Source organism: Schistocerca nitens, chromosome 2 (genome assembly GCF_023898315.1).
Source record: "Schistocerca nitens isolate TAMUIC-IGC-003100 chromosome 2, iqSchNite1.1, whole genome shotgun sequence".
NCBI lineage: Eukaryota > Metazoa > Arthropoda > Insecta > Orthoptera > Acrididae > Schistocerca > Schistocerca nitens.
Window position 1 is genome coordinate 768,674,542 of NC_064615.1, and position 27,804 is coordinate 768,702,345.

General features: G+C 38.6%; 1 protein-coding gene across 1 annotated transcript in view; it reads left to right on the forward strand.

The window, feature by feature from the left end:
* Positions 1-27,804, forward strand: part of LOC126237009 (E3 ubiquitin-protein ligase TRIP12) — a 236,317-nt gene that overhangs the window by 31,900 nt on the left and 176,613 nt on the right. Inside the window, exon 5 of the mRNA XM_049946736.1 lies at positions 12,363-12,480. Coding sequence (XP_049802693.1) covers positions 12,363-12,480 — 118 coding nt within the window. The remainder of the gene's footprint in view (positions 1-12,362; positions 12,481-27,804) is intronic.

Sequence of the window (27,804 nt, forward strand, 5' to 3'; positions counted from 1 at the left end):
AAAGCTTTCTTGCACAATTTTGTCAGTAGAGCAGAGAGGGGAAGGTTGGCGACGTCTGCTTTCCTTGTCTCTGTGTAACCATTTTTTTGCCCATTTCTACATGAATCTCGGGAGAACTGACTGTGCTGACTGTGAAATGAAACAGTGTATTCAAAATAATCAAACATTGCCTACCACATTTGACAAGAATCCTCAGACAGTGTCATTTTCAACATCTATGCACAGTATAGTGTGTATCAAAAATAATGATTTGTTTTGTGGTGTTGGGTGTTATGCCAGATATGAGTGTCGTCCATGCACAATATTTCAACAGCAAGACTCGTTGTCTTCACAGGTGCTACCTGGAACTGCTATTGTAGTGGAACGGGTCCATTATATATATCTACATACTTCTCCCTCCATCTTAGATTCTGGATGTTCCCATTAGTAAGAATCCTGAGACGTCCTGTCTTCAGTCCACTGTGCCTGACTGGTGTACTGTTCTCTGCACTGTGTATGTGGTTCTCTGTCTGGGGGTTCAGTCTCCATGTCCACATTTTCATTTCTTATTTTTGTTGTGTTCTGCTGCTGCCATCATTGCGTTTTTAGCAACATGCAGGACTCAAAGTTTTGACGGGTTGGTACCTAGTGTCAAAATTCATGAGGTTTGCTGCCATTTTTGTCTCTGTTGACTCACAACCCTTTCCTAGTATTTGGAGGTCAGAACCCTCATTTCTTCATACTTCATATCATGATTAAGATCCAGATAGTGCTTGGCAGTGGCTGGTTTAGTTGCCTGCCTCAGCTAGGTGTGCCCCTGATGTTTGCATCTGATGTCCACTGTCCTAATTGTTGCCAGTGGACAGTGTGGCATATTGGCAAGGTTGTATAGAGCCAAGTAGTCTTTCACATTTCCCAGTAATCCTCTTCTTGAGAATCCTGCTGATTTTTGAAGAAATAGATCCCCCTAGGGAAGATACGCCACATTCTTTGCTTCATCTTGCTCTTCTCTACTATATGGCAAATTGGTTGGTAGAAAGGCTTTCTGAACATATATTAATTTTTTTTCCAGAAGACTTAACATAGATGTTTTGTTTCCAATGTCAAACTACCTTCGTCTGACAGTGTCAACCAATGTCCTTATAACTCCAGAACTCCATTTTTGTGTGCTGGGTGACAACAGCTACTAGCTTGCCTCTGTATGTAGGATTGTGGTACACACTGTGGCCAAACGACCCATCTGCTCTCCTTCTGTCAAGTGCATCCAGAAATGGCAACCTTAGCCAGTTCTGGTGTGAACTTAGAATCACAGGAGTCAAGATGTTCCAAAAACTCATCAGATAGTGCCCCCCCCCCCCCCCCCCCCCTTTCCTACCATGAGGCCTGACCACAAAGGTATCATGTGCATAACTGAGGAAGCATATGGGTTAGTATCTAGCCATCTCTAATGCTTCCTCCTCAAATTACTATATGAACAGATGGGCAGCCCCCCTGTCACCTGACGTTAGCAATGGCCACTCCCTGTGTGTGTGTGTTCATATCTCTACAGAACATACATTGGAGTCAGTATATGTCTGAACAGGTCCATCAGAACATTGTCCAGCTTCTCCGTAATCAGTTGTAGTCTGTCTTTCAGCGGTATTGTAGTAAACAGGAAGATTACGTTACAACTGACCATTACATCAGATTCTGCAATATGTAGTTGCTCAGGCATTGCAAGAAATCCTCAGAGCTGTGGTCATGGTGAACCTGTTTGCCCACATATGAACACAACATTTTCTTCAAGTACTTAGCCAGCGGGCATGTTTTTGCACTGGGAAAACCTGAGGAATTACTAATAATCACTCATTTATTCAGGCACCATTTGAAATTAGATCCTGTGGGAAACAGTTTTTTCTCAGCTTTCTTTCCTACTCTGAAAGTCTAGTTACGTGCAACAAAAGCTGTGCAATTTTTGCAGAGATGATTTTCTTTGTAGCAATTAAAGTATCACAGAAATTTCTGCTTAATAACACATTTATCTGTATCATAAGTGAAATATTTATTGTGTGAATTTCACTTATTGTGCTTTAGGACAGGTAAATGAGTATTTGTCCACTCAGTATTGCATCCCTCCTTTGGTAATTTGTACACCATTGACTTTATTCTTGCATGTTTCATTGTCAGTAAAATTATAATGGTATTAACAGCAAGTTGTTGTAGCTTTCTGTGAAGGTATTTTTCCATGATTGCTTTTCATGATCACTTTCACATTCCCATTGCAAGTTAACAATGTGTGCTGCTTCGTTTTGGAATGTGATTGTACCTAGTCACATGACCAAGTTAGCTCCTTTTAATACCGGGTTACCACTTCGCGTTGCCAACCAGTACCTACTTTGTGCAGTTGTGGTGAGAAATACTAATTCATTCCACATCTGAGCATGTGGTACACTTGGAGCCATTGGAGCCAATTTGATATTTGTTGCATACCACCTTAACAGTGTTGCAATTTTAATGGCCAGAAATGTAAAGTGTTAATGAAATTGCATTGTAGAGTTTTCTTCAGTAAGTAGGTGTAGCGATTTAGTTTTCAATTACTGTTAATACCATTCATGAATTATCTATTCGTATGTTGAATGGACTTTCTGGTAGTTGTATTTTTGTTTGAGAGAGTTTGACAGTATGTACTGAGCTTCTAGCTTTAATAACAATCTCAGGCAGAGGCACAGTACTGAAAGGATAATGCAGAATACTAAGGGAATGTGCAGCTAGTGGGAAGATACAACAGCTCATGGTGGGCTGAAAGTAGGTAATGTACAGTTGGAAGTGGTGGTGGTGGTGGTGGATGTGCTTACCTGTGACTAAATCACTGCTGTTAAAATGAGTTTTACAGGAGAGATTTTATTGTGGATTGTTAGTAGAATGACATAGTGGATTGCTGGAATTGCCTTCATTGTGTGCAAGATACCACATATTTGAACTGTTTTTGAGTGTGATTCCATAAGTGCTAAGGAAGAGAACTGATGATGCTATCATAAGCACAGTATGATTTCTAAACTTTGCCATTTGTCTTTTGAATAAAAATCTTGACCAATTGTGAAGAAAGAAGAGACCACTGTTGGCATTGTTCGTTGATTCTTAACCTGTCATCTGTTGTTGTCATCATGATCGCAGTCTTCATTCTGAAGACTGATTTGATACAGCTCTCTATGCCGTCTGTCCTGTGCAAGCCTCATCATCTCCCTGTAACTACCACAACCTACATTTATTTGAAGACACTTCTTGTACTCAAGCTTTGGTGTATCTAAAATTTTTGTCCCACACTCTTCCTTCTGTTACCAAATTTGCACTTCCATGATGCAAGTTGTCATAAATCCCCCCCTCCCAGTTTGAGATTCAGTGCCTCGTTTGTTACTAGATCTATCCATATAGTCTTCAGAATTCATCTGTAGAACCGTATTTCAAAACCTTCTATCATCTTCTAATCCAGTTTGCTAATTGTCCATCTTTTCACTTTTGTTCAAGGTTACACTGTAGACAGACTTTTCAGAAGTAGTTCCCCAGCACTTAAACTAGTTAGATAATACCACATTCTTTGTTTTGAAACGCTTTTCTTGTTTTCATCAGTCTGCAGTTTACATCTCCTCTACTTTGGATTTAGTCACTTATTTTGCTGAAGAAATAACTTGTTCATCTTACAGCCTCTTTTTTTCGAGACAATACCCATTTCATTCAACTGCTCTTCAAAGTCCTATGCTGGCTCTACCAGAATTCACATGTCATTGACAGATGCACAATTTCTTCCCTATGAACTTTAATTCTCTTTCCAAATTTCTCTCTGATTTTTTTTACAGCTTGCTTAATATACAGATTTGAATATCAATTACAATAGGCTATAACCGTGTCTTATTATCTTCTCAACTTCTGTTTCCCTTTCATGTCTTTGACTCTTTGAACTGTGATCCGGTTTCTGTACAATTTATAGCTAACCTTTCGCTCCCTCTATTTTAAACCTGCTACATTAAGAATTTCAAAGAGTGTCTTCTAGTAAAAATGTTCTGGAGGGGTAAGAGGGGTGAGTAGGGGGGGGGGGAGAGGGAGAGGAGGGAAGAGAGAGAGAGAGAGAGAGAGAGAGAGAGAGAGAGAAGGGGGGGTGTTTGATATTTTTAAAGTTGTGGTGTACTACAGTTTCATCAGAGGCTTCTTTATTTCTTAGGTCACCCAACACATTTCATTATTGATGTGGTTCGATGAAAAGTACTTTAGTGTCCCAGAATGTAAAGTTTTTTTTTTCTTCTCTCCACAGTTTGGGTTAAATGTTAGTGTTGTAATTGTTGCTGTACTTGATATGATGAAAGAGCTGTGACTGACCATGGGAAACTTTTAACTGTGAAGTGTAAATGGCTGCCGGCACTATTTATGCTACAGGACTGAAAACAATAGTCATTTATAGAAATGTGGCAACACTGAGGTGCTGGCATAGAAACGCAAAATTGTGTTACGTGATTGGTTGTGGTAGATGCACAAAGCAACCTCGCCGAGCCCAGTGTGTCAGGGCTCTTCTTTTGCCATACTGAATATGGATTTAATTATGTTACTCCACATGGATTCTCAAATTTATCTTTATAAGGACACTGTAACATTAGGATGATACCAAAACAAAGCTGTGTTGATTGCTAATTTGTTACTCAATGAAATGTTTTACTGAAAAATTGTTTTTAAAGCAAGTGTTATAAATAATATTGGAACAAAATTGAAACCTGCAAAGCCTACAATGTCACCCAATATGCCTTTCACTGTATATTGAGGTATTCCAGTGGATGCCGTATGATTTAATGTAATTTCTTCATTACCTTTTTCTGTTTTGTGACTATGACTCCTGAAAATGTGTGTCAAATTCTTCCACTGCCATTGCCATATTACTTCTGTCAGAGTTGTGGTTTTGAATTTCCTGACTTCTTTAAAAGAACATCAGACATCCATTTGTATTAATAAATGATATATTACCAGTAAACATGTTACTTAAATGGCCAGATTACATCCATACCTTCTGTAAATTACATTGTCAGAACCTGGAATCTCAACGTGGAAGAAGGAATTAATAATGCTGTAAAATTTTGTTTGTCATTTACAGAACATATTTGATTATTTTTAAATTATTTATATACGTTTGTAGGGCTTTGAAGCCTCTTCAAAGCAGCTCAGGTATGTGACTCTTCAAGCTTTCCCAGTGGATACGTTGTAAATAATCTTCACGGGTTTTGCCGCCGGATGACATTGTGCAAATTCCACAATATTTTCTCAGAACATCTGTCGGATGCCTCCAAGTGGTTCAGCCTTGCTAGTGGCTAGGTACGATTCTGTTACAAAATTTCCATGTAATATTTGATGGCATTAAGAGTCAACTATTTTGCAATCAGCACAACCTCCTTTGCTTTTTATATGACAGCAAGTGTTCTATTTCACTTCTCATCTGTATAGTCTTTGATACCCCCCCCCCCCCCCCCCCACACACACACACACACCATGGACCTTGCTGTTGGTGGGAAGGCTTGCGTGCCTCAGCGATACAGATAGCTGTACGGTAGGTGCAACACAATGGAGGGGTATCTGTTGAGAGGCCAGACAAACATGTGGTTCCTGAAGTGGGGCAGCAGCCTTTTCAGTACTTTCAAGGGCAACAGTCTGGATGATTGTTGACTGATCTCGCCATGCAACATTAACCAAAACAGCCTTGCTGTGCTGGTACCACGAATGGCTGAAAGCAAGGATAAACTACAGCCACAATTTTTCCTGAGGGCATGCAGCTTTAATGTATGGTTAAATGACAATGACGTCCCCTTGGGTAAAATATTCCGGAGGTAAAATAGTCCCCCATTCAGATCTCCGGGCGAGGATTACTCAGGACGACGTCGTTATCAGGAGAAAGAAAACTGGTCTTCTACAGATCGGAGCGTGGGATGTCAGATCCCTTAATCGGGTAGGTAGGTTAGAAAATTTTAAAAAGGGAAATTGGGAGCATTGGTCGTGTATTTTTTACTATTGCAAAATCGATTTTCTGTCACTGAGTGACCATCTTCAGTGCTATGTTGTATAACTTAAATTGGGATGCACTGTTGTCACTAAGCTTACGGCGATCACATAGCGTAGTGACAACAGTGCATCCCAATTTAAGTTATACAATATAGCACTGAAGATGGTCACTCAGTGACAGAAAATCGATTTTGCAATAGTAAAAAATACACGACCAATGCTGTCTCTTTTTTCAAGTATACCTGTTATCTGGTCGTAGTGCACAAGACAACATGGCGTCGCCAATCAAGGAAATTGGGGGGTTAAAGTTATAGTGGGAATTAGTGGAGTTTGGTGGCAGGAGGAACAAGGTATCCGGTCAGGTGAATACAGGGCTATAAATACAAAATCAAATAATGGTAATGCAGGAGTAGGTTTAATAATGAAGGGGTGAAAAAAATAGAAATGCGGATAAGCTATGACTAACAGCAAAGTGAACGCATTATTGTAGCCAAGATAGACACGAATCACAGTAATAAAAGCTTATATGCCTACTAGCTCCTCAGATGACGGTGAGATTGAGGAAATGTATGATGAGATAAAAGAAATTATTCACATAGTTAAGGGAGAAAAAAAATTAATAGTTATGAGGGACTGGAATCCATAGTAGGAAAAGGTAGTAAGGAAATAGTAGTAGGTGAATATGGGTAACAGAAGAGATGAAAGAAGAAAATATAAAAATTAAGTAAATTAAGCAGGTGAATAATCCACCGCTTGGCAATAACCAAGGCAGACTGCACTCGGATACGGTGGGCAGTCACCTGAAAGATAACTTGGATGAGTCGGAGCATCTGAAAATACCCAAAACGGACAGACGACCAAAACTCAAGACAAGACAAATAAACTACATTGCGACACACAATATAAATTCCCTCATACAACCAGGCAAACTCAAAATTCTGACGGATGAAATGGATCGCAAGGGGATTCTCATAACCGGACTCCAAGAAATGAGAAATACTGATCAGGAGCCGATAGAATCACAAGGATATAGGATTTATAAGGGAATACCAGGAAAAAGAGTCATGAAACAGTGTCCACAATTTGGAACAGGATTCGTGGTGAGTCTGAAAATAATAGAGTCCATAATAGAATTTAAAGCACAATCTCCCAGGCTCTCAACATTAACTCTAAAAGCTGCAAATAAAATGTACACAATAATAAATGCCCATGCCCCGACAAATGATAAAAATAATAAAAAAGAACACAGAGAAGAGGTAGAAAAAATTTGGGAGCTCTTAGATCAAACGACGAATAACATTAATAAAAATCACATCAAAATTTTAATTGGAGACTTCAATGCCCAGTTAGGAAGGGAAAAGAGATATAGAGACATAATAGGGAAATGGACAGCACAAAGAAGAACAAACAAAAATGGCATAAGACTAGTGGAATTTTGCAGAAACCATGACATGATCTCAAAGTCGACTTATTTTAAGAGAAGACCAAGTAAACTTAAAACTTGGAAACATCCAGACTGGAAAAAAGGAGAATGGCAACTGGACCATGTCTGCATGGATAAGAATTACCACAAGGAAATTTACAATGTGAAAGTACTGAGAGGGACAGATACCGGATCAGATCATTACATGATAAAAATTAAAATTAAATTAACCCCATTAGCAAAGAAAAAATCCCACCAGAAGAAGAAGAGAACCTATGACCCTCATAAACTGATACAAAATGAGGATTATGAAGCACAAACCAGGGATATAAAAATAACAGATGATCTGGAAGAAATAATTCCCAAATTGAAACAAATAGCTGAACAAGTTGCCCCTATAAATCCAAGGAAAAAACACCAGTGGTGGAACGATGAATGTGATGAAGCAGTGTTGGATCGACACCAAGCCTGGTTAAGGCATCAAAATGAAAAAACAGAAAAATCATATTTGGAACTCACAAAACAAAGGAAGACAACACAAAAAATAATAAGGAGAGTTAAACGTCAGTACCAAAAAGATATACTTCTAATGATAGAAACAAATAGTGAAAAAACAAACTCAAGAGACTATTACAAAATATTTGGCAGACAATTACAAAGATATGATCCTCCAACATTAATGTTAAAAGATAAAGATAATAGCCTAGCCCACAGCAATAGTAAAAATACAGAAATTCTAGCAGAAACATTTAACAAGTTACTAAATTGTGAAGATCCCCCAGAACTTCTTCAGATAAACACAGAAACCCCAATTAAAACACCAGCAGAAAATATAAATCCACCTACAATTAATGAGGTCTACAGAGCTTTGAAAGAACTCAAAAACTACAAAGCAAGTGGAGAAGATCAAACGTTTGCTGAACTTTGGAAATATGCAGCAGAACCAGTAAAGATAGCATTACACAAATGCATAGTAAAAATCTGGAATGAAGAGAAATTACCAGAAAATTGGACTACTGCTATAATACATCCATTACATAAGAAAGGAGAAAAATCAAATCCAGACAACTATAGAGGAATTTCCCTTTTGGACTGTACGTATAAGATCATGTCAAGAATACTATACAACCGCTGTAAAGATCAACTAGAACTGGAACTGGGAGAATATCAAGGAGGATTTAGATCCTGGAGAAGCTGCCCAGAACAGATAATCACCCTGAAGTTAGTTATGGATGTCTACAAAAGAAGGCAAAAACAACTAGTCATAACCTTTGTAGATTTCAAAAAGGCGTATGATTGCATCCATAGATCTTCAATGATGAAAATATTAAGGAATTTTGGACTTCATCCTAAATTAATAAAAATGATACAGTTAACCTTAACAAACACCAAATCCAAAGTAAAATTTAGAGGAGAAATATCTGAACCATTTACGATTAAAACAGGGTTGAGACAGGGAGATTGTTTATCACCATTGCTATTCAATTGTGCTCTTGAATATGTAATGAGAGAATGGTACAAGGAAAATCCTATGAATATTAAAATTGGGACTAAGAAAGATAAAATAAAGCTAAATTGCTTGGGATTTGCTGATGACCTAGCATTACTAGCTAATAATATTCAGGAAGCCACGAAACAAATAACAAGCTTACAAAATATAGCACAAAAATTAGGACTCCAAATATCATTTGAAAAGACTGAAATAATGGTAACGGATCCACTTGTAATAGATCACATCACAGTGAATAATAGGGAAATTAAAATAGTGAAACAATTTAAATACCTGGGTGAAATTATAACACACAAATTGGACGAGAAACCTGCATGGCGAGCAAGAACTAATAAAATGATAAAAGCTCAACTCAAAAACTAACGTGGTCTACGTACAATAAAAAATGTCTATCAATTAAAACAAAATTAAAACATTACAAGACGGTGGTTCAACCAGAGGTTACATACGGAAGTGAAACTCTTTTTAAAGTCACCCAGAAAAACAGAATTGACAAAATTTTAAAAGTAGAGAGAAGAATTGCTAGAACATGCATAAATAAGAAATATCAAAAAGCTGGGCAATGGCGGATAGTTCCAAATGAAGTGGTATACAGAGAACTGGAGCCCATCACTGATACTATACGAAAGAAAAGGATCTCTTTTTGTGGTCACATTCTGAGGACACCAGAAACCAGATTATCAAGGAAAATTATTGAGAAACTCTGGAAGTTGAAACAACAAGGAGGATGGCTTAAGGAAATAAGAGAGGATATGGAAAAACTGGAAATAACCCTGGATGATTTGCAGAACAAAACGCCAAATTTAAAGAAGTTGAGGGACACAGAAATAAGATTTAAACCAAAAATTGACAAACGACATACAATGAAAAGGGTATTTACAGATGAGGAACGACGAAAAGCATCGGAACGAATGAAGAGATACTGGGCCACTCGGAAGGGGAAAATACCAAAGAAGAGGACCAGAAATGATTGACTGAAGTGGTCCAATGAGGCCGTAAAAGCAGAAGAAGAAGAAGAAGAAGAAGCAGGTGAAAAGGAATACAGATGTCTTAGAAATGAGATTGACAGAAGGTGCAAAATGGCTAAGCAGGGATGGCTAGAGGACAAATGTAAGGATGTAGAAGCATATATCACTAGGGTTAAGACATATACTGCCTGCAGGAAAATTAGAGAACCACTTGTATGAATGTCAAGAGCTCAGATGGAAAACCTGTTATAAGCAAAGAAGGGAAAGCAGAAAGGTGAAAGGAGTATATAGAGGGTCTATACAAGGGCGATGTACTTCAGGGCAATATTATGGAAATGGAAGAGGACATAGATGAAGATGAAGTGGGAGATATGATACTGTGAGAAGAATTTGACAGAGCACTAATTCGAAACAATGGCATGGGAGTAGACAACATTCCATTAGAACCACTGATAGCCTTGGTAGAGCCAGCCCTGACAAAACTCTACCATCTGGTGAGTAAGATGTACGAGACAGGTGAAATACCCTTAGACTTCAAGAAGAAAATAATAATTCTAATCCCAATGAAAGCAAGTGTTGACAAGTGTGAAAATTACTGAACGACCAGTTTAATAAGTCATGACTGCGAAATACTAACACGAATTCTTGACAGACAAATGGAAAAACTGGTAGAAGCTGGTCTTGGGGAAGATAGTTTGGATTCTGTAGAAATGTTGGAACATGTGAGGCAATACCGATCCTAAGACTTATAAGATAAATTAAGGAAAGGCAAACCTATATTTCTAGCATTTGTAGACTTAGAGAAAGCTTTTGACAATGCTGACTGGAATACTCTTTCACATTCTGAAGGTGGCAGGGGTAAAATATAGGGAGCAAAAGGCTATTTACAGTCGGTAGAGGAACCAGATGGCAGTTACAGGAGTTGAGGGGGCATAAAAGAGAAGCAGTGATTGGGAAGGGAATGAGACAGGGTTGTAGCCTATACCTGATGTTATTCAATCTATATATTGAGCAAGCAGTTAAGGAAACAAAAGAAAAATTCGGAGTACGAATTAAAATTGGTGGAGAAGAAATGAAAACATTGAGGTTTGCTGATGACATTGTAATTTTGTCAAGAGACAGCAAAGGACCTGGAAGAGGAGTTGAATGGAATGGACAGTGTCTTGAAAGGAGGATATAAGTTGAACATCAATAATGAAATTTAGTCAAATTAAATCAGGTGATACTGAGGGAATTAGATTAGGAAATGAGACACTTAAAGTAGTAAAGGAGTTTTGCTATTTAGGAAGCAAAATAACTAATGATGGTAGAAGTAGAGAGGATATAAAATGTAGACTGGCAATGGCAAGGAAAGCATTTGTGAAGAAGAGAAATTTGTGAACATAGAGTATAGATTTAAGTGTCGGGAAGCCTTTTCTGAAAGTATTTGCAGGGTGTGCAGCCATGTACGGAAGTGAAACAGGGACAATAAATAGGGAGAATAGAAGCTTTCAAAATGTGGTGATCCAGAATAATGCTGCAGATTAGATGGGTAGATGACGTAACTAATGAGGAGGTACTGAAAGGGATAGGGGAGAAGAGGAATTTGTGGCACAACTTGACTAGAAGAAGGGATCGGGTTGTAGGTCATGGTCTGAGGTAAGGTATCACTAATTTCGGTTTGGAGGGTAAAATGTGGAGGGTAAAAATCGTAGAGGGAGACCAAGAGATGAATGCACTAAGCAGATTCAGAAGGATGTAGGTTGCAGTAGTTACTCGGAGATGAAGAGGCTTAAGACGACGACAATGACATTGTCTTTGAGAGTAAAGAGTGGGTCTTTAAAAGTGGAGAAATTCACATTAGATCATTAGCATCAGTATGGTTAAGAATGTGGGAAGGAATTTTGCTGGGTGTGGCTGTTTTAAGAGGAACCATCTTAACATTAATGGAAGTAATGGTTTTTCTTTTTAATTGAGTTCTTTCTGTTAATAGGATAACAACTCATGTCAGTTGCTTTGTTACAACTGTTGTGGTTTAATTTGCTTCCCTGGCAGTTCTTTCATTTAGTGGTAATTAACATAAACAGTTGCTTCTGTGTTACTGGAGTTTCTGGGCACTGAGATACTTATTTCTTCTGTTGCTACCTTCCAACCATTCTTCTTCAAACTGCACTGCAGAAACACTGCTTTGAAAATTTACTGTACAAATTTTTTGAAACTTGTTACACTCCATTAATACTTTAGTTTGTTCAACATGGGACAAGTGTTACAGAATTGGCTTTGTTCTCAAATTTGAATCTTTTTACTAAGATAAGTGCTACTTATCATTTTCAGGTTGGACTGAGTAGTCGATTGTGATACCTGCGGTGAGGATAGCAAAATATACCAACAGTAATTCATTATTTCTTCTGAAGTTGTGTAATGTACATTTTTGTAAAATATTTGGTGTTGTAATTTAGGTACCATTATTAGCATTAGTGTCTTTTTACAGTTGCATTTGCAAACTCTACATCTAGTAAGAAGACAGAAAGCCCCAACACAGGTGAGGGGCCCGTGTTACGCCGGACCTCTCGCAGCAAGGCCACCACGGGTTCGTGTGCCAGTAGCAGGTCAGTTTTTAAATATGTATCATTATTAATTTGGATTAGTTTGCTTCAGAGCAGTAGTCATTTATGACATGTACTTATAAATTGTTCCTGTTGTGAATCAATTGTATGCATTTCTATACAGAAAAGATCACTATTTGTTTTATTGGACACCTTACTAAAAAAAAGTTTCAAAAAGTGGTTTTTGAAGTAAAAATAGGAAAATGTTGTTCTTGCTGGGCATCAGTGGTAACAACCTTAGCAGCAGCAGCAGCAGCAGCAGCAGCAGCAGCAGGCAGACAAATAAAAGGGGACATGAATATGCACATGAGGAACTAAAGTTCTTTTTTAAAATGTGGTAAGGTAAAGCAGAGGTTTGATTTAGTGCCTGTGTGACTTTTCTTTGTAATTGTCAGGTAGATTTATTTCTACAAAGTCCAATACTGTGTGAAAGGCTAAGTAGGAAATCAAAGCCACCAAGGAATTCCAGAAATTGAAGAGAACAGAAAATGTGAGAAATTAGAACTGACATTTTAATGGTGATGGTGGTAGATCAGAAAGAAACTAGAAGTACACATAAAAGTAGTCAAAATGTAGAAAATGAGAGACAGACAATGAGCAGCAATGAAGTATCAGAGGTAAAGGAAAAAAGGAAGGTAATGAAGGGATTTGAGGTTGCTGACAAGTTTGGAAGAATGTGGGATGCCATCTCAGGTTTTCAATTCTTGAGAGTTGCTGGCATTTTGCTGTTGATTTGCCTGTTGTTTTGTCCTGTTGCTTCTTCCCTACTGAAATCTTGATTAGATCCATTTTTGGTAGTTGGAGGGAACACTAAAATCAGATGCCAAAAGCCTCACATCTTTGTCACATTTTGTTTTTGTCTGCCTGCTGGTGCCTCACAAGTAGATATTGTTTCTACTTTAATTATAGCTTACATTTTAGTTTATAATTGACACTAGCTTCGAATCCTGAAAAATTAATGGGTAGGCTACAATGAGCTAAGTGAACTGTCAAAATTTTAGTGCTTTAAATCCATAAGAATTCTCTTTGGAGAAGTTGGTTTGCAGGAGAGGAGAGGTATGTGTGGTGATAAAGGGAAATTATTAGATTGTTCCATGATAGAAGACTCGTAGGGAGAAAATAGTAAAACAAAAAATAAACATTGATGTAGACTGACGTGAAAACAGCAACAATACTTCTCACCCTTCAAATAAAATTTGATTTGTTGATCTAGAATGTAATTGCCCAATCCTTACCTGTCAGTTCCAACATTCAGCACATACTATTAAGTTCTCTCTTCCTCCATGTGACATGGCCTTGTTGTTGCAGTTAAAAAATACATTTTGTATAAGTTTATATCTGTTTTTATCCTTTGTTGTATAAGATCTTTCATTCAAAAGGTTACTCAATTTAGAACAGATTTAGAGAGTTACAAAAACTGGTTTATCATTGTAAGGCTTATTAAACTTGCAGATACACAGGATTTAACAGAAAGACATTTTAAAAATGTAAGCAATTAGAGGATGAAATTTTGAACATTTTGATTTATGGGACCTGGTAGCTAGAAATGTGAAGTGAAATTTCTACAGCACTATCCATTTTCTATGCATTTGGTAGGCTAAATGAAACTCTGGAATAGTGTGGTTTGGAAAACTTTTGGTAATCATAAGAGTACAATCAAATACTGTAAACCGAACATGTGGCCTCACTATTGTAGAGTAAATGTTCAGTGTGACAAACATGAACTTTCTTATATGATGCGCAGAGACGAACTATGTTTTGCCTGATTCTCTGAAAGATTCCGCACTCTTATCTGATAGTATAAAATGCTGTAAAGATATGCTCAATAAGCTCAGACACTGTTCCTTCCGAGTTGAGTGCACAAAGGACTTAACATAATCTTATAGGAAAATGTTAAGAGGGGTTAGGTCAGCATAGAACACAACTCAAGGGAATGGGCATGCCTTTCCAGTTACTCTCTTCCTGAACTTGTCTGGGAGATTACCCTGACGTAGTTGAAAGTGAACGTCCTCCAGAAGTTCAGGCAAGGCATTGTCCAGAAAGTCCTACTACCGTGCACTGTTCAAATGACCTGGTAAAATGTGAGGTCCGTAATGTGACGTCAAAGAATTTCAGCACAAATGTTCCCTGAGAATCTCGCCTAGTAACTTCTTGTATAGGTAGTGCAAGGATCTTAGATAGCCCAGTGGTGGCTGTGAAATTTTATTTCAAAGTTCTGGCTGTAGGTTCCACATATTTCATCCTCTACAATCTCCCAAGTTTTTAAAATGCCATTGTTACACGTTGTATGCCCCAATGCTTATAATTTCATTATGAATGAGGAAGTTAATGTTTTAAATATTATGACCACTTTCTGTATACAGTAACATAAAATACTAATATAAAACTATTAGAATGATAGTTTCTTCAGGGAAGATGTACACACCTATCCACAAAAGTGATGAAATTAAACCATGTAGTTTTTATTCTCTCCCTTTCTTTTATGCTGCAACTGATCTTTCCTGTTTCTCACCTCAACATTTTCCCTTGTTAGACATTTTCTCCTGTTTTCTTTGGCGTGTTTTTATTTTATTTTTTATTTATTTATTGTTTTTTTTGTCGACTACCCAGACTTTTACATTTCATCTCTCTGTTTTTGAGGTGACTTGTTTTTGAAAGTGTGATGTGTTCAAGTAGCATGCGAGCAAGAGTGTGTGTTTAATAACAAAATGGTACAAGTAGCCTACAAGTTGGTGTGCATAAGCTTAATTGTGAACCAAAAGTCTATTTCACGCCATGCAAAAACACAAATACAGACACAGCAACAGTGTGGGGATGTCTGCCTAACATATGATTTGTGTGAGGAGTAAACAACATTTTGTTTCATTTCTATAGTGAATATGTACTCAAAAAAGTCTCACAAAAAAGAGATAAGTAAAAAGATGCATGTTTGCCACTGTGACATGTATGCATAGTTGAAGTTGTCAAATGTTGTTACATCTGTCATAGATGCTATTGAGAAAGGTGGCCTTCCTTGCAAGAATAATCAGTAGGACAAAACTTGGGTCCATTGCCACCACCCATACACAGAGAGAAATAGCAAGGAATAACACCATCCCTCTTCATCTGAACTGCAGATGTTTTGTTCAGTCAACAGAAGATGATATGCTGAAACTCTTTCGCCTGAAAAAGACATAATGAAAGATCTTGAAGGACCACTGTCATCACTGAATTTATTTGGACCTGTATTTTTCATTTAAAAAAGTTAATAAATAGTGTGAAGTGATTTTTCACATTCAGTAAAATAAAACTATTTGAACTGCTCTTTGCAGTTGTTCTGTTGCAATATGATGATCCAATGCTTCATATATACAATGGTGACACGCACATAATTGAAGTCCACATAATGTCTGCTCCCACCATACTGACCAAACTTGCTGTGGGTTGTTTGTATATTTGAGATCCCTCATACTTCCATTGGACACAACTCAAATCCTCAGATGGTCATATAGATTGAAGTTATTAAACCATGGAAAAATCCAGAAACGAGTACTGACCCTTGGCAGCCAGACTGTGTGTGTGTGTGTGTGTGTGTGTGTGTGTGTGTGTGCTTATGAAGGCCCGTTTGGCTGAAAGCTTTGTTTAACAGTCCTTTTGTTGTGCCTCTCTGTGACTCAGCATCTCCACTGTATGGTGAGTAGCAGGTTAAAGTTATTCGTAGTTTCCCCAAATCACTTAAAGGCAAATACCAGAATGTTTTGTGTGTGAATGGTGTGCCTTTCCCAATCTGAGCTTGGGCTCAGTCCATAATGGTCTTATTGTCAAGAGGATGTGAAGTTCTAATCTTCTTGTCATCCTTGGATATTTGCAGAAAAATGATGCAGCTTTTTATTGCGTGCGCCCAATAATATATACAGTAAATAATACTGAAAAGAAGTTTAGATTTGATTCACAATATCATGCAGGAAATATTAGAAAAGTTGATAGAGGCATGACAAATAGTAGTGGTATTTTATCCATTGTGGTAAAATATAAGATCTTTGAACAGAACACAAGGCAAAATTAGTGGATATGTGCAAAACGGAAAGTAGTTAGCTGAATAAGATTGATATGTCTCACTGTTTGAAAATTAGGGAAGGAATTGTAGATTATGATCACTTACTCAGGCAGTGGTATAGTAAACTCCTTTCATTAAAAATAATGTATATTATCCATACTGCTTGCAGATGGAAAGAAAGATCAGTTTTATTTAGTACTTATTACAGAAACAGAATTGCTAGATGATGGATTCTTATGGATTTAGAAATCTCAGGTTTTGACACAGTTGCATATCTAGTGTTTGCTGCTGTCACTTCCATCTAGCATTTAAGATGTAAGCTATAATTTTTGGGATATTATCTGAATATCGTGAGATGCTTCTTTATAATTGTCTTGAATTATATCAGAATACAAAGTAAAATTTTTTATCAAGTAGCACTTTTCTTTCAGATCTCCAAAGCTGTACGTATGAAATTGGAGTTACTGTTTTTTAGCCATAAATATCATAAATATGAAAGTAAAAATTTATGGTTTCCTCATAAACAGAATAGTTACTACTTCTCAGTTCCTTCACGTGGTAAGATTTCCATCAATGCATACCAGCACAGTGCACGACGCGCGTTGACTGTCTAAGTGCTTTCAGTTTATTTTCCCTTCCTGTTTCCCTGTTTTATATGACTGAGAGTATGTGCTACTGTTGTTCTTCTCTGCTTAAATGAGAGTGCTGTACAGTAGATTAATGAATTGTGCTGTTGCAGCTTTTAGTGTAGGTTCTTACTGATAAACAGTTTAAGTTATAGTGATTAAGGTATACTATATAAAAAAGGATGTTTTAGAATTGCTGTTGATTTCAAACTGCAGCAACATTTGGAAGTTGAATGGAGAAAGTTTGACAACATAGTTACCCCAAGTACAGACAACATTCATTTATAAATGTGTTGTACGGTACGCATGTGCATCCTGTTCTGATTACAAGTATATATTATAATCTGCTTAAGTTTCTGCTGTGGTGTGCACGTGCCCACATGCGTGCAAGCATGCGCGCGCGCGCACACACACACACACACACACACACACTACATGGCAAGTGTGGTATGCAGGGCCATAATTAATGTGTACATATCACAACAGATATCTGAGCAGTTTAATATTCGTATTCTTGTGGTGCAGCAGGATGCAATTAAGAATTTAACTTCATAAAGTGTATATTGTTCATACCACTCTATTCTCTTGTATGTTTAAAACAACTGAAACTCCAGGTTGGAATACCAACAATATTAGGAAACAGATAGATTACTACTCATCATAAAGATGACACATTGAGTTGCAGACAGGCACAATGAAATTTCCGTTATGCATGCAGACGTATTTTTATGGTGAGTAGCAACCTGTCATTTTCCTTATCCATTTGAATGGGTTTCACTTTAAGTGTGTGTGTTGCTACTGTAAACCAGAAAGGATAATATATGATAGTAAACTTTCCATTTCACATCTATGAAAATGTAATGGTTTTGAAACTCCTTGTGTACTAAAAGGACTACAGTCCGATTTTACTCTTTTTTTTCCCCCATGTGTAACAAGTTGTCTAAATATAAGCAAACAGTAAATGTGGTTCTGATGAGTTCCATTAACACACATTCTTTCTTTTTACTAACAGAGAGAGAGAGAGAGAGAGAGAGAGGGGGGGGGGGGGAGGGGCTGGCCAGTACTTACCTCAGCTTAGTACAGCCGATAGATAACACAAAACAGAAAACAAAAAAATTTACATTCCTAGCTTTTGGAACTTTGTTCCATCATCAGGGAGGAGAGAGGGGAAAAAGGGAAGAAGGGAAAGTGGATTTAGTTACTCACAACCCAGGTTATGAAGCAACAGGGAAAGGTAAACAGAGAGGGTAGCAAGGATGGAGGCATGGTTGTCAGAGGGAAGCCAAAGATATTCTACTGTTAAGTACTGTGCCAACTTCAAACCAAAGAGGATGCATACAGAAGTAAAGAGGTATATAGTATAAAGATAAACACAACTATGTAGGATGAAAAGATGTGTGAATGGCTAAAGAGGAGAGGGAAAAAGAAGAAGACTGAAGAGTAAATGGGAGTGAGGTTGGTTAACGTAGGTTCAGTCCAGGGGGATGGCGGGATGAAAGGATGTGTTGGAGTGCAAGTTCCCATCTCCGCAGTTCCGAGGGACTGGTGTTGGGTGGGAGAAGCCAAATGGCACGTACACTGTAGCAGGTTCCTAGGTCCGTAGAATTATGCTGGACGGCATGCTCTGCTACTGGGTACACTGTAGCAGGTTCCTAGGTCCCTAGAATTATGCTGGACGGCATGCTCTGCTACTGGGTATTGAGCATCTCCTAGGCGGACAGTTCGTCTGTGCCCGTTCATGCCTCAAATCCATTCCTACTCCCCCTCCCACCTGAAACCTTTCTTGTCACCATAGATGCTACATCCCTTTACACAAACATCCCACATACCCATGGTCTCTCTGCCCTTGAACACTACCTCTCCCAACGCCCACCCAAAGATCTTCCAAAAACCTCGTTCCTTATCACACTTGCCAACTTCATCCTCACCCATAATTACTTCACTTTTGAAGGCCAGACCTACAAAAAAATCAGGGGAACGGCCATGTGAACCAGGATGGCTCCGTCCTATGCCAACCTCTTCGTGGGCCGCATGGAGGAGGCTTTCCCGAAGACCCAACAGCTGCTTCCCCCGGCCTGGTATAGGTTTAAAGATGACATCTTTGTGGTCTGGACTTATGGTGAAGAAACACTCCTTAATTTCTTCCATAACCTCAACTCCTTTTCGAATCTGAATTTCACCTAGTCCTCCAAAACCCAAGCCACCTTCCTGGATGTTGACCTTCATCTTGTTGAAGCTCACATCCACACCTCTGTCCACATCAAACCCACAAACAAACAACAGTACTTTCACTTTGATAGCTGCCATCCATTCCACATCAAACGTTCACTTCCCTACAGCCTAGGTATTCGTGGCAAATGTATCTGCTCCAGTGACGAATCCCTCAACAATTACACCAATAACCTGATCAGTGCTTTCCTCTCCCACAACTAACCTGCAGACCTTGTCCACAAACCGATCTCCCGAGCAATCTATTCCTCCCTGTCCAACAACAATGTTCCTACCCCCAGACCACACAGAAGCATCCCCCTTGTTACCCAATATTATCCTGGCCTCGAATACATCAACAAATTACTCCACCAGGGATATGACTTTCTCAAGTCAAGCCCTGAAATGAGATCATCCCTTGACAATATTCTCCCCACACCACCCAGAGTTGCCTTTCATTGCCCCCCTAACCTCCGTAACATCCTTGTCAAACCCTACAATGTTCCCAGACCACCTTCTCTAACTAGCGGTTCCTACCCCTGTAACTGACCCCACTGCAAAACCTGCCCCATGCATCCCCCCACAACCACGTACTCCAGCCCCACTACTGGTAAAACATACACAATTCATGGCAGGGCCACATGTGAAACAACACATGTCATTTATCAGCTGACATGCCAGCACTGCATAGCCTTTTACATCGGTATGACAACAACTAAACTGGCTGAGCGCATGAACGGGCACAGACGAACTGTCCGCCTAGGAGATGCCCAATACCCAGTAGCAGAGCATGCCGTCCAGCATAATTCTACGGACCTAGGAACCCGCTACAGTGTACGTGCCATTTGGCTTCTCCCACCCAACACCAGTCCCTCGGAACTGCGGAGATGGGAACTTGCACTCCAACACATCCTTTCATCCCGCCGTCCCCCTGGACTGAACCTACGTTAACCAACCCCACTCCCATTTACTCTTCAGTCTTCTTCTTTTTCCCTCTCCTCTTTAGCCATTCACACATCTTTTCATCCTACATAGTTGTATTTATCTTTATACTATATACCTCTTTACTTCTGTATGCATCCTCTTTGGTTTGAAGTTGGCACAGTACTTAACAGTAGAATAACTTTGGCTTCCCTCTGACAACCATGCATCCATCCTTGCTACCCTCCCTGTTAACCTTTCCCTGTTGCTTCATAACCTGGGTTGTGAATAACTAAATCCACTTTCCCTTTTTCCCTTCTCTCCTCCCTGATGAAGGAACAAAGTTCCGAAAGATAGGAATGTAAATTTTTTTGTTTTTTGTTTTGTGTTATCTATCGGCTGTACTAAGCTGAGGTAAGTACTGGCCAGCCCCTCTTATCTCTTTGTTAGTATTTGTTTCACATCTTTATATGAGATTTTCCATTAATCATTCCTTCTTTCTACCAATTTAGGGTTTTGAAAACTTCCTCTAGAGCTGCTGAGAATAACCTTGGTGAAATGGAATTTCCTTGTCGAATTTCCTTGGCTGAGTCTTCTGTCTGTTCTGAATTTGCCACTATCCTTACAGGGTTCAATTCAGGCTGTAACATCGGAGCAGCTATTTTTTGTTCTGAAGTTCTGACTGTTCTTACCCAGTTTAATGGAAGATGTAACAATGGCGTAGATATTTTAAATCGGACAGACATACAGGGTGATTCAAAAAGAATACCACAACTTTAGGAATTTAAAACTCTGCAACGACAAAAGGCAGAGCTAAGCACTATCTGTCGGCGAATTAAGGGAGCTATAAAGTTTCATTTAGTTGTACATTTGTTCGCTTGAGGCGCTGTAGACTAGGTGTCAGCGTCAGTTGATGCTAAGATGGCGACCGCTCAACAGAAAGCTTTTTGTGTTATTGAGTACGGCAGAAGTGAATCGACGACAGTTGTTCAGCGTGCATTTCGAACGAAGTATGGTGTTAAACCTCCTGATAGGTGGTGTATTAAACGTTGGTATAAACAGTTTACAGAGAATGGGTGTTTGTGCAAAGGGAAAAGTTCTGGACGGCCGAGAACGAGTGATGAAAATGTAGCACGCATCCAGCAAGCATTTGTTCGCAGCCCAGGAAAATTGACTCGCAGAGCTAGCAGAGAGCTGCAAATTCCACAATCAACTGTATGGAGAGTCCTACGAAAAAGGTTAGTTATGAAACCTTTTCGTCTGAAATTGGTTCAAGCACTGTCTGCAGCTGATAAGATTAAAAGAATTGATTTCTGTGATTTTATCCTTGCTCAAATGGAAACAGATGAATCTTTAGTTTCAAAGATTGTGTTTAGTGATGAAGCAACTTTCCACACTAACGGGAAGGTCAACCGTCACAATGTCTGTATATGGGGCACTGAGAATCCGCGGGAAACAACTCGGTATGAACGTGACTCGCCTAAGGTGAACGTTTTCTGTGCCATTTCAGCCAATAAAGTTTTTGGTCCCTTTTTCTTCGAAGGTGCTACTGTAACTGGACTACAGTATCTGGAGATGTTAGAGAATTGGCTGTTCCCTCAGCTCGAACAAGAAGCACAACAATTCATATTTCAGCAGGATGGAGCGCCACCACATTGGCACTTATCTGTCCGTAACTACCTGAACGTCAACTACCCGAGGCGATGGATCGGCCGCCAGACAGCCGTGACAGAGCACTTCATCACTGGCCTCCAAGAAGCCCTGATCTTACCCCCTGCGATTTTTTCTTATGAGGGTATGTTAAGGATATGGTGTTTCGGCCACCTCTCCCAGCCACCATTGATGATTTGAAACGAGAAATAACAGCAGCTATCCAAACTGTTACGCCTGATATGCTACAGAGAGTGTGGAATGAGTTGGAGTATCGGGTTGATATTGCTCGAGTGTCTGGAGGGGGCCATATTGAACATCTCTGAACTTGTTTTTGAGTGAAAAAAAACCTTTTTAAACACTCTTTGTAATGATGTATAACAGAAGGTTATATTATGTTTCTTTCATTAAATACACATTTTTAAAGTTGTGGTATTCTTTTTGAATCACCCTGTATATTGAATCAGTGCATTGTTTCTCAAGGATTATTGTTACAAACTTGGTTGAAATTGAGTCAAAAACTTTCTCAGAATCTGTGAATCCCAGGTGAACTGGTAATTTATATCAATTGTTTTCAGTCTGTATTCTAATCAAAACTTGCATGTCCTCCATGGGGCTTAAACAGTTCTAATGCCAGTGTGTTCGTCATTTGTTTCGTTAATATAATTTTTTTTCTGTGTGATTGACATATAATTTTCATGACCATCTTTTGCATTTTGGAGAAAATACTGATAATTCAATATCCCTCCCACCAACCCACCTTCCTTGTGAAGTAAAACATTTACAGCATTATCCCAGTATTACTTTTTTGTTATCTTTACTCCTTTGTATTAAAACTCCCTCTGTCTTAGTGCATTTACGTTCTTCAACCTCAAATGAGTTTTTGTATAATTCGTCTAGTATTACTCGTAAAATGTCATTATTTTCACTATATGTTTTATTCATTGAACTGTGCAAACATTTGAGTGATTGTAGAAATTTAATCAAAAAACAAAGATGATGTGACTTACCAAACGAAAGCGCTGGCAGGTTATAGACACACACACACACACACACACACACACACACACACACACACACACACACACAAAATTCAAGCTTTTGTAACCAACGGTTGCTTCATCAGGAAAGAGGGAAGGAGAGGGAAAGACGAAAGGATGTGGGTTTTAAGGGAGAGGGTAAGGAGTCATTCCAATCCCGGGAGCGGAAAGACTTACCTTAGGGGGGAAAAAAGGACAGGTATACACACGCACACTCTCACTCTCTGTACTTCCACCTCGACTGACATCTCTGCCCAAACTCTTTGCCTTTACAAATGTCTTGCTTGTGTCTGTGTATGTGCGGATGGATGTGTGCGTGTGTGTATACCTGTCCTTTTTCCCCCCTAAGGTAAGTCTTTCCGTTCCCGGGTTTGGAATGACTCCTTACCCTCTCCCTTAAAACCCACATCCTTTCGTCCTTCCCTCTCCTTCCCTCTTTCCTGATGAAGCAACCGTTGGTTGCGAAAGCTTGAATTTTGTGTGTATGTTTGTGTGTCTATCAACCTGCCAGCGCTTTAGTTTGGTGAGTCACATCACCTTTGTTTTTAGATATATTTTTCCCACATGGAATGTTTCCCTCGATTATATTCATATTAGAAATTTAATCAGGTATATATACCTTATCTGACATTCTTAAAATCTACAACCCTGCCTTCCTGCTTGATCTATCTGCTTAGTTCTAGCTTCATATTAATGCTACTTTGCCTGTGATCAAAAATTCCATTTCTGTTTGTTTTCTATTGGATGAATGCCTTAAGAACATATATGTTGCTTTTAGCAAAAGCCAACTAATGTATAACCTCTGTAAATTAAGCTTTAAAAACAAGTCTCCCAGTGAAGAACTGATATTTAGTTTTTTACTATTTTGCATTAAAAGTTTCCATTATCATCTTGTAGTGAGATTTGGATGTTAATGGAAAGATGAAAGATTCTTGTGAAGAATTACAGAAAGTCTAATGCACAGTGTCTTATAAATTTTGTCTTCTTGTGTAGTGTGGACAGTTCCACACCTCAGATAAAAAGTGTGCTTCTTATTACCTTAGCTATGAAACAGCTAGTTAAGATTGATTGTACACAAAAAATCTTTATTCCTTTTGAATAAGTACAAAAGTGAAGAGGAAGATAATTTATGTAAGACATCAGAAACGTATTGACATTATATTTTTGGAATTACCTCTGCCTTTTCATTGGTGTATTCTTATCCATGCTGCCAGAAGTAAAGAAAATTATATTTCTTTTTGCCATTGGATGTTCTATTATAGTTTAATATTTTGTGGCTGTGAGCTCAGCAACTATGTATGTAATTCTACAGAAAGTGCGAGTTAGCCAACTGGTTGCACACACATGTTGGCTGATTATTACATTTTATATAATTATTCTAGTTTAACCTTTTTTTCTTGTTGATAAGTCTGAAAACTGAATCACTGATAGTTTCTTTTTACTACACTTCTTGTTCCACCATAAGTCACTGAATGCAAATCTGTGGTTTTACACTTTCATCTGCAAATATGAAAAATCAGGAATACCAGGAGGAAACTATTACACACTCACTCATTGTGATAATACTTACATTGAAAGTAGTCCAAGAAAACAGTTTTTGTGCTGATAATCATCTGAGGAAGTATTGTTTCCCTTATTAACTGGATTGTTCAGCTTTTCAGTTTCTGTGCATATCATTTTTGCTCACAACTTACTAGGATTATGAGAGCTGTACCTGTCTTTTCGCAACATAAAATACCATTAAACAAGACAAGTTGCAGTCTTTGCATCAGTAACTTTTGATAAAACTGTGTGGTTTTTTGATGCTGAAGACATTCAGTAACAAGCCCTTTGCTGTCCGTAACTTCAGACTATGGTGCAAACACATCACAAAGTAGGCCAGTTTGATGTGAGAAATTCACCATATCCTGGAGCTCCATTTGGATAAGTTAATAAGTGAAATGTGTTCGTAGTTGTGAATACGAACAACCATCAGCTTATAAGGGAATGACAACAAGGAAAATTTTTACATTGTCAGGATTCAAATCTGTCGTCATTCCTGCATGACAACCTGTACTCGTACACACGTTATGTAGTCCCCATACAGGGGAGGACATTTTAATTGAAAGTCACTGCCTGAGATTGGCTGATAAGTAAGATATTGCAGTAGAACATCGTATCTTTCCTTCAACAACACAGGCACTGCAATATTGTATTTATCCACCAGTACCAGACTGTGACTTTTAGTTAAAATGTCCTCCCCTGTGCTGGGCTCACATAATGTATGTATGAGTACGAGCTATAACATGGGATTGACAGCATATGAAAATATGGATATGGCCGTGGGTCGTGCACGGATAGGCAAAGTAGTTAAGGTGATCACTCGTGTAAAGCAGGAAATCTGGGTTCAACTCCCAGAACAGCACAAATTTTCTTTGTCATCATTTCCTTATACAGATGATGGATGTTCATATTTGCATCTGCAAATACATTTCATGTATTTCATACCAGCTGTAGTTGCTGCAGTACCTCTTCTTTTGGATCTGCATGTCCGAAGGAACATTGCATAATTCTTCTAAACAACAAAGGCATGCGATATCGTACTTCAATTAATGCGTATTAGGTCAAGAAACAACAGGAAAAAGGGCAGCGATTTGAAATAATTCATTGAAGGTTGGGAAAGGTATTAATCCTTTTTATTTACATGAAAATTGAAGATTTCAAACAATGGAAAATCCAGGATGGAATGCAACAGTGTTCTGCCTGTCTGCGACTCGGCATCTCTGCTGTATAATAAAATTTAAGATTTAGTTATTTGCACCAATTTTTGTGTGCTTAAGCCAAGCGATCACAGAAGCCTCAATTTTTATTTATTTTTCTGACGTATTAAAAACCGATCACCCTGAATACCAAATTCTGCATGGAATGAATACCTGGATCTATCAAATTAGCATTGCCAGCATAGGAAATATGACCTTAAAACTATTTTTTTTCCATTTTATATAAAAGTACTAATACATTTCACCTTATTTTACTCATTAGGTGTGTATTGTAGGAAAGCAAATAGATAGAATAAAGGCAGACAGCATCAAATTGTGCATGTAAATAACTTAAAAAGGTGTAAGTGTACTGCAAAAGTGGAAATGTGGGGGGCATAGCATAGCATAGCAGAAAATGCTTTGTAGTTGCATGTTTGTGACAAAGGTATTTTTTCCTTTTTTTCTTTTCATACCACTGCACATCTCTTTCATGTAAGATCATGAAATTCATACCTGTGCGAAACTAAAGCTAGAATGACTGATTCATGAAGAGTATAAATAGTTTGTAAATCACTTGTTGAAGTGATCAATTTCGGTCTGGTCTGTGGTCATGTGTGATCATAGAATAGGTTTTGAGCAGTAACATGAAAACTAATGGATTGTATCATGTCAGCTATTTATGGATTTTTCTCTTCAGGCATAAGTTTATCAAAGTTTCATTTTGTATGACAGAGCAAAATAGGGGTGAAAGATTGCTCACAAGGGAACCTCCCCATTGCACCCCCCTCAGATTTAGTTATAAGTTGGCACAGTGGATAGGCCTTGAAAAACTGAACACAGATCAATCGAGAAAACAGGAAGAAGTTGTATGGAACTATGAAAAAATATGCAAAATATACAAACTAAGTAGTCCATGCGTAAGATATGCAACATTAAGTATAGCGTGAGCTCAGGAGCGCCGTGGTCCCGTGGTTAGTGTGAGCAGCTGCAGAAGGAGAGGTCCTTGGTTCAAGTCTTCCCTCGAGTGAAAATTTTACTTTCTTTATTTTTGCAAAGTTGTGATCTGTCCGTTCGTTCATTGACATCTCTGTTCACTGTAATAAGTTTAGTGTCTGTGATTCTATGGTTTTGCGAAGCTGCACAGGTACACAGAGCAGTATTGTTTACGTGATCGTGCGTGAATTATCAAAGTTCAGGCACTCACACATAATCAACTTCGCTCTCCAAAATTCCAGGACATGTTCAGATTTGCTTGGACATATGCAGGATTTGACGGTCTACACACGGAAAAATTTGAAAATGTTAAAAACACATGTTTTGACAGAGCACAGGGAAAACTGTGCGACTGTGAAACTGTTGCATACATTTGTTGCAATTTATGTGACACTTTCTTGGGAGTGATTATCACATCCACAAGAAAACCTAAATCGGGCAAGGTAGAAGAATCTTTTTACCCATTCGCAAAGTGTACAAGTTAGGTGGGTCTACAACATATTCCTGTCATGTGACGCACATGCCGTCACCAGTGTCGTATAGAATGTATCAGACGTGTTTTCCCATTTGAGAGGCACGTCCTTCCGTCTACTAATCGCACGGTTTTGAGGTGCGGTCGCAAAACACAGACACTAAACTTATTACAGTGAACAGAGACGTCAATGAACAAACGGACAGATCACAACTTTGCGAAAATAAAGAAAGTAAAATTTTCATTCGAGGGAAGACTTGAACCAAGGACCTCTCCTTCCGCAGCTGCTTACGCTAACCACGGCGCTCCTTAGCTCATGTTATCCATAATGTGGCATATCTTATGCATGGACTACTTAGTTTGTATATTTTGCTTATTTTTTCATAGTTCCATAAAACTTCTTCCTGTTTTCTCGATTGATCAGTGTTCAGTTTCTCAAGGCCTATCCACTGTGCCAAATTATAACGAAATCTGAGGGGGGTGCGATGGGGAGGTTCCCTTGTCAGAATGAACAGGATTAACAACTGTGAGGAGTGTCACTTGTGTGAAGTAAACTGTGTCTTGATTCCTCTGCCATAACCCATTCCCGGTTGGCAATCTGTAAATGTGTTTGTATCTGAGCAACAGGGGATGGAAAAAAATA